This window comes from Cyphomyrmex costatus, unplaced genomic scaffold (assembly GCF_001594065.2).
Source record: "Cyphomyrmex costatus isolate MS0001 unplaced genomic scaffold, Ccosl1.0 scaffold20, whole genome shotgun sequence".
NCBI lineage: Eukaryota > Metazoa > Arthropoda > Insecta > Hymenoptera > Formicidae > Cyphomyrmex > Cyphomyrmex costatus.
Window position 1 is genome coordinate 800130 of NW_017276039.1, and position 13148 is coordinate 813277.

Below are 13148 nucleotides of genomic sequence, written 5' to 3' on the forward strand. Positions count from 1 at the left end.
AAGAAAAATTACGAGAGCCAACGTATCGCTTTTAATTAATGCCGCTAATGCATTAGCCTGATTTTCCAGATCCTCGTTTAGGTCATTGAAGTGTATCTAGTGCGAACCGAACGGGATCTTGCCCATCGATGCGTGCATAATTAACATGTCAGTTCAATTGCAAATAATAGACTGCCATTAAACCTCATTTAGAGACTGCGATTAATATTTCTACAGAGGAAACAATTTGTACGACAATATTGCACGAGGGAATTTTGTTCTTTTTAAAATGTCACGCTGCCATACACTGATATTATCAATAAAAATGGCTTCCGAATGCATTGCAAACGCGCAATCGCTTTGCAAAAGTTCGCTTGCACTGAATGCGTTCGAACGGCGTTCCGTAGAAGAAGAAACGAGATAAAGTTGTTACATGCACTTTCACAAAAATACGATACATCGATACCATGTATTTTCCGAGATAAGAGACGCGCGTTTTCGTGTATTGTTTTACGAGGAAGAAATGCTATCTCGCCGGCGACGTAAACTGATCTGTCTTCACTAGACACCATCGTTCGGTATTATCGTCAGTGCATCCACGCCATTAATTTTCGCTGGGATGCACAAAGGGTAAATTGCAGTTTCGATTTTCGTGGCAATGCATCATTCTAGGCTCAATCATAAAGCTAATGAAGCGTCATTTGGATCAGGAAAGTTACATAAAAAACAGACTTGTACTTTTATAGAGTACTTAATTGGTGAATTGAAAATAGGTAATTAAATAATAATCAATCTTTTATATATGTATATAGATGTTCACTTTATAGTAGAAACAAATATTACATAAATCGCATATATTTGCAGCATTTTCAAAGCAGAGAATATGTTACGTTTAAAAAGTCGGCAATATTTGATATTTAAAAGACAACACATATTTATCACGTTAATTACATTAAGAAAAAAATATTTGTACGTATAGGTGAGTCAATTAGTAATTTTAATTTTTAACGGTTTGATTGTTAAATATAAAATTAAGGTTACTTGTTGACTCATTATTGTATTTTTATAAAATATTTCTTTAGAAAGCAACTTACAATCTTAATTAAAGAAAATGCTTATAGTTGATAAAATAATCGTAGATTATTTTAGCCAATTCAATTAATTGACGATAATTAATTAAATTTTTTAGTTATTAATTCATAATATAGACACACATATTACATAAATTCAAAGGCCTTGCAGTATTCTCGAAGTAGAGAATATTTGACATTTGAGAGATCGATAATATTTAATAGACAATACATATCTACCCACACACACACGCACGCGCGCGTATAAATTATAGACGACAGAGAGAGACTGTAATGGGAACGCGGTTGTGTGTAACGTAATCAAGAGAATGAAAGCGAAGATCATTTTGTATCGAAATTTCATCAACATTGGTGGGCGAGCATTGAAATTCGGGGTCTCGTTAATTCCTGTCACGAGATTGTCCCAAATTTGCTAGCGTTTGGCAAATGGTGCGCGTGCAAGCACAAAGCGGAATTGTATTTTCCAGGCACGACGCTCGCGTCTCGCTCCAGTTCCTTACGCGGCTTCCTTGCACAGCTATAAGTATATCGCTTTTGTCGCGACGAGCTACTTCACTTTTAAGACTGTTCAAATTTCGTTATTTTCCACGTTCTGGCGTTGTATTTATTAACTTGTTTATTGCAAAGTTCCAGTATTTAAATATTTGCAAGAAACTTCATTAATCTTTTACGTAGGTATCTTAAATCTGTATATTGAAATGACATTGTTAATCTTACTTTTAGCAAATTCAATTGAATGTGCACTCAGGTGCACTGGTGCATATTAAAATCGTGGTACATATAAATTAATGTAAAAATGTGTGTTTAATATAAAAATAAATACGGGTCAAACCGTGAAATCTTGCTGTTAAGTAAAATATGTACCTTATAATTCAAAATAATTGCATTTCACTTTTAGACTCAGATTAAATTAGTTTACAACGACTTTAACATGCACTAGTGTGCACTAGAGCGTCCAACCGAATTCGCTATTTGTTAGAATCCTCAAAGGACCGGAGCTTTCTAACAAAGTAACCTATGGAAGATCTTGCTTTCGAAAGATTTCCGAGGTCGCTGTGAATTCAATTCTGTGTGGAATTCTAAAAATCAAATTTCTCAAAAAATAATTTGATTATATCATGAAACTCGATTTTAGAAAGTTCTTGGTATCTCTACGTTTGAATGTAGGTAGACAATATTAAATTTTGAAAGGATAATAACCTCCATGAAGGACGATTTAAATCTCACAGTTGAGTTCATAATCAGGATTTAAAAGTCAGTTTAGAGAGAGAAATCAGTACTATAATAACTATAATACTTTACGTAGTAGGTACTTAATTTCAAAGAAATTTGAAACTTGATATTACTTTACAATTAAACGCCTTCTATATCGAGTTTTACAATATGATATTCAAATTTTTTTAAAAATTCTGTTTGTCAATATATGAATTCACTATTTTGATATTTTTTATTTTTAACCTCGATTCGAAGATTCGACTAAAGCATTATCAAATTATTTCATAGTCGTCGATAACAGACACGAAAAAAATGTTTCCAATTAAGTTGGTTGTGTAGACTCAATAAAAGTTAAAAGCTGTATATAAAGATTTTTTAATTACTTTTTAAGAAGTTTATTAACCTTTTTGGAAAAGCCTTTGAAACAGTGTCATATTTTTTTAGACAAAAAGTCCAATGAAATAGTAAATTATAAGTATCACTTAAAGAAAAACAGTCAGATTTAAAAAATAGACCTCCATTCTCTTTAAAAGAGATTATAAAAACTAGTTATCGATTTATTTACTTTTATTTAGAGAAATTTTTACTAATAGTAAAATATTGAAATATTACTACATGTAAAAACATTACGATAACAAGAACGTGATCGAATGAGCGGAATAAGATACGAGTACAAAATCGAGTCTAGAATAAGGTCTAAAATAAGGAGATGCGCGAGGAATCTTTTACGATCCTCTTATAATTTTTTTGCGGCAAAAGAAATTTTATTAAAGCAATTTGCGGAGCCAGTAAATCATCGAGATAGGACGTCAACCGAGCAACCTGATATTGACAATCGCTAGAAGGTTTATGGTCTTACGGTCGTCATTTGTTCGCGCAGTCTGCCGGTTACAGCCCCATCAATGAGATATTACGATTATCATTACCCAGAGAGAGACCAGTTCGCTTATGACTGCGTCATGAAACACACATTACAGAGTTGTATAATTCTTACTCTGTTTGCCGCCGATTAATCGGGTTCGATTCTTGGGAATAATACCGAGCGCTTTGTCCGTCAATTAGCTTCACGCCCATGCTACATGTGAATCTGTACGTGTCGAGCGAGACGCATAGAGGTGTGCAAATGACACTCGATCATAATTACTCGAACGTGTACGGGACACAGAGAGAGTAAATCTAGGAATCATGCTGAATGATCGCGGAATATTTGAATGCAGTAAAGATCTGTGTGACGGTATTGTACAGATAACGGCAAAATTTGTTATTTAACTTTGATCGATACTTTTATTTCTGCCAGTTGAATAGACTGACAGGACTGACATATAATTTCAAAATACAGAAAACTGAGTAAAAATTTGATACGGCGACTTGTTCTTTATTGAGGATATATTTTTCTATGTTAGGAACGTTGAAGCTTTTACGTGGGGGAAGGCGAAGGATCTTATATAAGATCGTCAGGAAATATTCCCGAAAGAGAACTCCATTTTTCGTGACAGCGATATCATATCTTTACGTTTTTCTCTCGTGGCATTGCAGTATTCGTCAAAGGAATGTAGTTCGATCGAGGACACGTGTATTTATTCGCGATATATTTCTCTTTATCGCGTTTGCCCACGGAAAAATGACATTTCTTTCGTTTCCTCCTCTCTCTTTCTCTCTATCTCTCTTTTCTCTTGCTCGTTCAGCCATCCTTTTACTTTGACCGTTGTAGCAGAAAATCCTTTAATGCAGAAGTACCAACCAAACGTCTTTTTTTTTTTTATTAAACAAACGAATTTTTTTTATACGGGCTACTCGTAGAAATTAAAAATTAATGCAGCCCAGCGTCACACAAACTTTAAATCTCTTTCGCTGACAAAAATATCGTATTGTATTCCCGAGTGAATGGAAAACTCTGAATAGTTTAAAGAATGGCAAAAGTGGAAATAATGCGATTTGAAATATTATATATATATAATTACATGTATATTGCGGAGCCAATGTTAATTTCTTCCTCTATATTTTTACGTAACATGAATCTCGCGTTACTGCCACATAAATATGTTTGCACATAAATATATAGAGACGTTTTTTTTTTCAGTATTAACTTGAAATGAAATATTGAGATTCGATTCCGGTATATATATTGAAAATAATATGTATATAATATTGAGCTCTTAATATATCGTGCAATATTAATATCGACATTTGAATAGCTAGGTACTCTTATATAAGCACACAATATCTCCAATATTCTATTTAAATAATGAAGATGTGAGTCTAGTACACCTGTCCATTCAAATACACGCTCTATAAGAAGGGAAGGAAAATAAAAGATTAATATTAATAAAGGTTAATAATAATTATATGTAATACTATAGTTCTATCAACAAATATAATATATATACAGGATGGCACACGGAGAGAACATCATTTACAAATAAAAATAATATTCAATACTAAAGACCGTTATTAATGTAAGAACATAACTAATACGAATACAAAGCCTATAACAGTCTAGCTTAGATCTTAGTTGCTTGTATATAATTTCGCGTGAATTTATATATTGATATATGTAGTCTTTCTAAACTGCGCGCCGAACAATTGTCGGTCTTGAAACGCAATTCTAATAAACTACCGCAGTACTATCACTAATTAAATTGATTAACAATTTAATAAATTAATGCTCATTTGGTATTTTATATCGATGTTAAACTATTTTGAAATCTGAAAATAATAGGGTAAACCCGATATATACGCCGCGTCGGGAAATACGCCGCAGAAGTCAGAAAAAATAGAAGGAGTGGGGATAATTTTCCGTCAATTACTTTGTTACATGCCTTTATGGTATATTAGTATTATGTTATGATTTCAGTTCTTTACTGTTAATATTAATGAAATTATTGCGAGTTAAATCGATTTTTTACTGTAATAAGTAGTGCCATCATAATTTATAATCTACATAAAATGATTATTATAGAGCGTGTAAAAGACTTAGTGGTTATTTTGCAATACATATGTGTAGAGGAATAGTAAAGCATGTTGTATAGCAAAATACAAGTGCTTTGCTCCTGTATTGTTTGTTTAATTAGTTGTTATATATATCCCATCTATTTGGGATATACGGCATTTTTAGCGAACGGGATGCTGTGCCGCAGCACAGACGCTCTATTTAAGAAGTTTTTGTTAATTCTAACAATTATATTTTGCATTAATGCATAAATGTTGATAAGTCTTAAACGTTTAAAGATTATTTTCAAAGATTTGAAGCTATTTAAAAAAATTGTATTAAGTCCTATTTGTATTCCAATTTTCATTCTGAACAATAAAAATTGTCATATATTAATAAACAATGCAAGTTACGTCGTCATTTTACATCTTATTTATAGATTATTTGTGATTTTCTTATGAATTATATATGAGTGGCCATATTATCCCCCCCCTATGGGATAAATGGCAAAAATGCAGGGGTTTGAAAAAGTTACTTTTTAATATGGAAAATAAATTATTTTGGATTTCTAATATTTTTTTTATAGTAGTAGATGATACAAAGTTTTTATTTGTATAATTAATTTGCTTTAAACATAGTAAATAATAATTGATAAATTAAGTTTTCGATAGGTGCGGCGTATATACCGGGTTTACCCTAATTATTCTTATTGTGAAAAATATTTCCTCGGCTGGGAGGTATATTTAATATAGGTACTTTAATATAGTTTAACATCGATATAAGATGAGCATCAATTTATTAAATTGTTAATCAATTTAATTCGTGATAGTACTGCGGTAGTTTATTAGAGTTGCGTTTCAAGACCAACAATTGTTCGGTATGCAGTTTAAAAAGACTACATATATCATTAGTATATAAATTCACGCGAAATTATATATAAACAATTAAGATCTAAGTTAGACTGTTATAGGCTTCGTATTCGTATAAATAAAAATAGTTAATGATATTTCAACTACAGTTACATAACGCGTTACTTCACAACCCTGGTTGTCGTTTTTTGCTGCTTTAACAGTATATATATATTATATTTATTTACTGATAAAACTATACATATAATTTTTATTGCTAACATTATAGCAATAATCATAATTATATTAACATGTAATTATAGTTACAAATATTATTTTTCTTTCGATGCACACACGTCGAAATCTAATGTCTCGATCACATCGTGATCGCTTTTACGGGAACGGATTCCATCCGAGACCACTGAATCACGCTGAAACTCTGACGGAATTTATCCTCAGAATCGTCGCGGAATTACGAAACTGTGGTTTCGGGCATGTTACAAGATAGCATCGAGGAAGGGAGTGGTGCGAGAAGGGAAGAAACCGACACGAGGGATAAGGAGATCAATGTGATATAACTAAGTTAACAGACATCAACCAAGAAGCATCCCACAATAATCGAGACACCCGACTCGGCTTTTCCCTTCGGATGCGTCAGCTGCCTGTATTATTTGACTTCTCTGTGCTTCTCTCTCTCTCTCTCTCTCTCTCTCTCTTTCTCTTGACTATCTTCGACTATATTTATTTCTCCCGACACATACGCAGAGAAGCCTTGGCATTGGAAACCATCGACCTACTTCGCATAGTCCTACTCTGCTCGTCTCTGCCATTTCTACATTTTTCCGTTACGTTACATCGTCGATAAAACCAGCAGAAATCGCGCGGGATAAGATGTGATAATTCAGGATGAAACAATGCTTTCCTAATGGTAAAATTTATTCGCCGATAAAGCTACTGCTAAACGTCAAAAATGAATATTCATGTTAATAAAAAGTATTCAATCATCTTCTTTAGATATTTAGAGAGTTCTACTACTCAATATCCGCTCAAATTGAAACTGAGGTTAAAATTTGTAGTACAGTTATTGACCCTGGGACATTGTAAATTTAACAAAATAAATTCAAATATTTGATCTATTCTGTATTTTATTTCTCTATTAAATTCATACTTCAGATTATATTTTTGATTATATATTCACGAATGTTTTTTTCAGAGGCTTAAAGTAAAAAATTTCAGATTATACCAATTCGACTTATTTTTAATCATTTCTGTGGATCGCCGCTGTACCTACTTAATATATCGTTAATTTAACTGAAACGATGAAGTTAAATAATTGAACTCAAGTAACTGTATTGACACAAATTTAATTTATACTAAAGGTTAAACAGTTAGTTTGCACTTACTATGTTAACATGACTGTTGTTTACTTTCAAGCTACGGAAATGGATTTGTTTACATTTTGATGCATATGAAAGTTAATAATAACAAAGTGTTATTTAACCTTTCGACTCCCATGCTAATTTTATGTTAATAAATTTCAAAGTAGAGCGATCTTATGACCCTAAAAAATTTTCTGTGTAACAACATGTTTATGATGTTGAATATTATATTAAAATGTAGTAAATACATCAATGCGTAAAAAAATAATACAATATCATTTATTTTTACTTATATCGATATATGTAGAATATCTTTGAAATAATAAAATAACAAAATAATTATTGTCTATAATTGTGCAATACTTGTTATTGCACAACTTTGCAAATGACTTAAACGTTATTAAAAATTTATTTTAATTTTTCTAGTTGTAAATGAAAATTATCTCTTGAAAGTAATTATAAAATAATATCTATTCCGAAAAGAGAGAGGAACGAATAACTTGCGGTAATTAAATAAGATATATATTTTTGAAAATTATATACATTGTGCATTTATTTGTTTTAAACAAAAATTATTAAAATCTTATAACAGAATTATTCTGAAAATATTTGAAGTAAACGGTTCTTCTCGTTTGAGAATCAAAAGGTTAACTCAAGGGATTGGGTTATCATTGTACCTTTGATATTTAACAGTACATGTTGACTAAAAGGCATTAATTAATTTCGAGGAAACCAAAATAACATATTGTATAAAAAAGTGTGTGACTACTAAGTTTATTTTAATACCAATAATGCAAATTTGCAAATGTAACATAAAGGATATTATTAAATGAGTCCAATAGATATACGGAGGGTTAATGATAAGTTAGATTTTATAATCTATGTTATAATAAACTTGTTATAATAAAATATATATGATTGAAGATTGTCAATTTTATGCAACTTTATTAATGAAAATTAATATCGTTTTATCTAACTGAAGGTTTCAATTTCCTTGCCCTTACAGAGCAAGATGATACATTTTCGATATACATAGATAAGATTACAGTCAGCTAAGGATAATTCAATTTTCCAACCATTAAGCGCGTATCTGTGCTATAAATATATATATTTCCGACGTCACGCGGTATAATTATATAAAAATATCGAACGTTATATCACACAAATTTAACATTTAATTCGTGGAACAATCCGAGGAAACTGCTGACTATAAGTCAGCACTGACTATGAATGCATCGGCCAAGAGCTATTGTCTTGTTTATGTTCCTCGCGTAATGTCCATCGCGTAACGTTTTACTGGCAGCGTTATTCGTCCGTTTTGCAAGTAGATTAAGAGGGAAATTTGTGGCACTGATATGTCACGCTGAAACTCCTCAAGTAGACAGGGATAAGAGGAATCTTCTCTCATGACTACCAAGTAAGGAGCACGCCCGCCTTCTCGTCGACACGACGTAAGAATGGTTGCATAATCCGCTTTACTATCGCGTCCTATTCTTTCCTCTCGCGTGCATTCTTAGTCTTATCTTTACAATTATCCTGTTCAGATTTCTGCATTAGAAACATTGCTTGCTTAACACTGGAAGTATTAAACAGTCATTACTGACTGTTTGTATTTTTTAAATTAATATTATATTTTTTTATATAAAAGATAGGAATTTAAACTTTTTATAACTTTCTCGTCATTTTTATAGTAATTTATTTGTTTGGTCCTTTTAGTGAATAACAAATTTTGATATTTTCTCTCTCTCTCTCTCTCTCTCTCTCTCTCTCTCTCTTCTAGTTGAATATTGTAATTTTAACAGTTGCCTCAATTTTTCCGAAATAAAATTACGACGCAATAATATTTATCCATGTATCTTTATTAGAGAAATATTATTATTTCACTAATTTCATATTCGATATTCATCGTTAAATATTATTTGTAATATATTTCATATTTTGCTAATTTGTGTAGCTTTGGAATGAATATAAAGCATCCTCACAAATTGATGTAAATAATCTAATGAAAAATAAATCAAAAGCAATTTTATTAAAAAATAATAATACCTATTTACTTTTATCACAATGTTAATATTTGAATTACAATGTTTTGTTATAATTTTAATATTCATTATTACTTTTATAATATTATAATTTTAATATTTTGTCAGTTTCTCTTTAGCTTTTATTACTACTTTTTAGAAATAAAATACAATGAATTAAGGATGCTTAGTTTAATTATATTTATAGTCAAGTTAATTCAATATTCGTCGTTAAATATTTTTTAATGATAGCTCTTAAAGCTCCGGAAAAAATATTACATATTGCTCTTCTCGAATGTATGTATATTTGAAAAACTATTATGTGACGAGTCTTCCGATTTTAATCCTTATAATCCTTATATTTTGTGGATGTACGTTTTTTCAAAGAGAGGATTGACTCCTCCGGGAAACAATTAATCAATCAGAAAAGCACGGCGAATTCTGTATTCGAGTATTGCGGTTCTTTCGTGCTGGATAAGAAATATTTCTCTGTTGGAATGAACATCTTGATGGAATACCAAGAGGGAGTCGAGATTCGCTGAGAGAGACGAATGAGCCGAGAGGCCTGAGCTCTCCTCGCGAGACCGACTCTGAATCCGCGTTGATAAAAATTCTGTCAGGTCGATTAACGATCGTACGTGCCAGTTGGAACGTTGCCATTTGTATCGCGGGATGCTACATTGGGAGTTAGCTCTTTAACGGTATCTCAATGTCGTTAGATCTTCGCTAGTCTCCGGCTTTCTTTTCGCGTATGAAATACGTGGGAAGAAAGCGCAAACGTGGAAAAATAAAATACGACCGAATAACGTAAGCGAATTTATACGCGAAAATACAATTTGTTTTTTAAATATTGAAAACTCTTTAATCCTTGCGGAGCACATTGTTATCTACTGGATAAATTTTTAATTAATTTTTATATTTACATGGTTTTTGGATTGCTTATTACGAATATAAAACCAAATGTTAAAAATTCAAAATGTGTGTGTGGCACATACAATATGGACAGCAAATTTTTTATATCAGTGCTATTATTTTAAATTTATATTTTTGAAAGTTTTCTTAGACGCTGATTATTATTATTATGAAAAAGTAATGTTTACAACATTTATTATTTGATTTTTTTATACTCAAATACCTATTTATTCAGTTTTATGTTTCAAGTTTTAACTCTTTTGGTAATTCTACAATGTGCTCTTCGTTTCCTGTTTCTTGTTGTTCGTCTCTTGCCTACTCTTGCCTTTTTGACCAAAAGACAAGAGACAAACAGCAAAAAACAGAAAACAAAGAGCATTGTAGAATTACCATTTTGCATTTGGAAAACAACAAAGATTTATGTTACTGTTAGATCTATGTATGATGTATATATATTTTTGCAAGCATATAAACTTGATAATTAATACTTAACGATCATAAAAATGGTGTCATATTGACCATCTAACAGGCAGTTGTAAACATTATGACTCTCTCAAAGTACCTTAAAAGAGTTTAAGTATCTTATAAACGATTTCTTCATTAGTTAAATTAATTTTAGCACGCGGTAATATATATGGTTTACGATGTAAATCTTTGTCACAAAATATTACACCTTTTATTAATCTTTTGGAGCTAACGCCAAAATCTGTAACACAGTTATTGACGTTGAACGTATAAGATTTATTCAATTTTGCAGTTAATTAAAAGATACTAATTAATTTCAACTAATCATAATAGCATATATAAAAGGAATGAATACTAATTGTAAGTATATTTTAATAAGAATAATCCAAATTTGCAGATGTAACATGAAGGAAATTGAATTGTTTGACAAAGAGATTCATAATTGAGTAGGTCTAATAGATCCACCGCCAGCTCCAGAGAGTTAATTATGTAATATTTAATGTGACTAGCGGTATCATTGTGAACACATTTATTAACACAGTGTTTCAATTATTTGCTAAACGAGGAATTAAAATTAAAATAAAATGTAGAAAATTACGAAGATGAAACTTAATTATTAAATAGATGATAAAATTCTATATACATATACAATCTTTAAAAAAAAAAAAACTAATTTTCTTGAGAAACATCCTTAATGTGCCATTAACAATGGAAACAAGGTATATTTTTCTGGTAGTTGTGAATGTTGTGATACAATTTCCCTACTGAACTTTAAAACCCAAAACAAAACACAGAACAATTAATTACTCGTTCTTTTCTTGCTTTCAGGCGATGGAGGCGGCGCAGGCGGAGATGGCGATCCCATTGTCAGCACCAATTCCGAGAAGAAGTCAGGATATGAGACCAATCTGTATCTCTACAGTGTAAGTGCAAGAAAAGTCTGATGATCTTATTTCATGAAGTCTTTAAAGGCGCCTACTTCATTTGTATCTATTAAAAGTTCAGTGCATATCTTGATAGAAAAATGTGTCATTTTATCGAAAGAAAGGACGTAGCTCGATTCGCGCGCGTGTTAAAACTTTTAATATAATGTCTACGTTACGTCGTCTTTATTAATCATTTTCTTAGCCATTAGAATCTTCTTCGAAAGGATGATCTATTTTTCGATGCAAATGATGAAGTCATCATTATGTGATGATTATTATATTGCGTAATTATTTAAAAAAACGCGATTTGCAAATAGAACTGTTTTGCTAATAAAAATTATTCATCGCAAAGTTGAGAATTTCATTTTTTAATTCATTTCTTCATAATTTTCTATATTTTCTTTCAATTTACATCCCTCGTTCATTCTCATGTTTCGCAAATAATTTAAACACTATGTTAATAATGTGTTTTCATAATGATCCATACACTTGTTAAATATTGTTAACATAATTAACTCTCCAGAGCTGACGATGGTCTATTAAATTTACTCAATTATTCATCTTCTTTCATAAAGTTATGAAATATTTTCACGAAAGCTTCAGCTGTCGGTTGCAGTTTCCTTAATAATGTCTCGCATGGAACTCTAAGAAAGGAATTATGTGACCACTGAGAATCCTTTTCTGAATTGCTATTCTTTCATAACGAAAGTTAAGCCGCGTACTCGGGAGCTAAGTCTCTTCTCTTTTACTTTCCCTGTGTTGTCGTCGTTCCACCTTGCAGTTTTAACGAAGGACTCTACTACCTTCTTTCCAGCATGAGAGAGAGCTGTCGGTCGGAGCTTCTTGTCCGGCCCAGTTTCCTTATCTGCCCAATTTCGTTTAAAATTGCGAACCATTATCAAACTATGAATCTCGCGCGAGGCTGAGTATTGTGTCCCGTTCTTCCGATAATTCGCTCCACGGCGACTTTAACCCTCTCAGCACTCTCATATTTCTCGTTCGACTCGATCGAACATCGTAATTGAAGATAAACTTGAGAAGGTGCACAAGTAAGTAATAGCAGTATACTTTTATCGCGCGTGTAAATTTCGTTGAAATAATTTCAGACAAGAAAATACGATATTTTTAAAAAGAAAGAAAGAATAGAGAGCGGGTGCAATTTCGGAGAATTTGTTTATATATTTTGTACTTTAATAATTAATGAAAAAAAAATTGTTTTGTTCATTTTACGAATTTAAGAAATTTTAACGTAAATAAATGAAAAATATCATATTTGACTAAAGTGGATCTTAGAGCTTATATAATATTTTGCGTGAATCTTACAAATTGCAATACAAGCAAACTGCGTGCCGATTATTTGTGGTTTTAAAGCACAGTTTTAAT

General features: G+C 31.3%; 1 protein-coding gene across 1 annotated transcript in view; it reads left to right on the forward strand.

Moving 5' to 3' along the window:
- kcc (solute carrier family 12 member kcc) overlaps nucleotides 1-13148 on the forward strand; it is a 93782-nt gene that overhangs the window by 69699 nt on the left and 10935 nt on the right. Inside the window, exon 3 of the mRNA XM_018538986.1 lies at nucleotides 11668-11762. Coding sequence (XP_018394488.1) covers nucleotides 11668-11762 — 95 coding nt within the window. The remainder of the gene's footprint in view (nucleotides 1-11667; nucleotides 11763-13148) is intronic.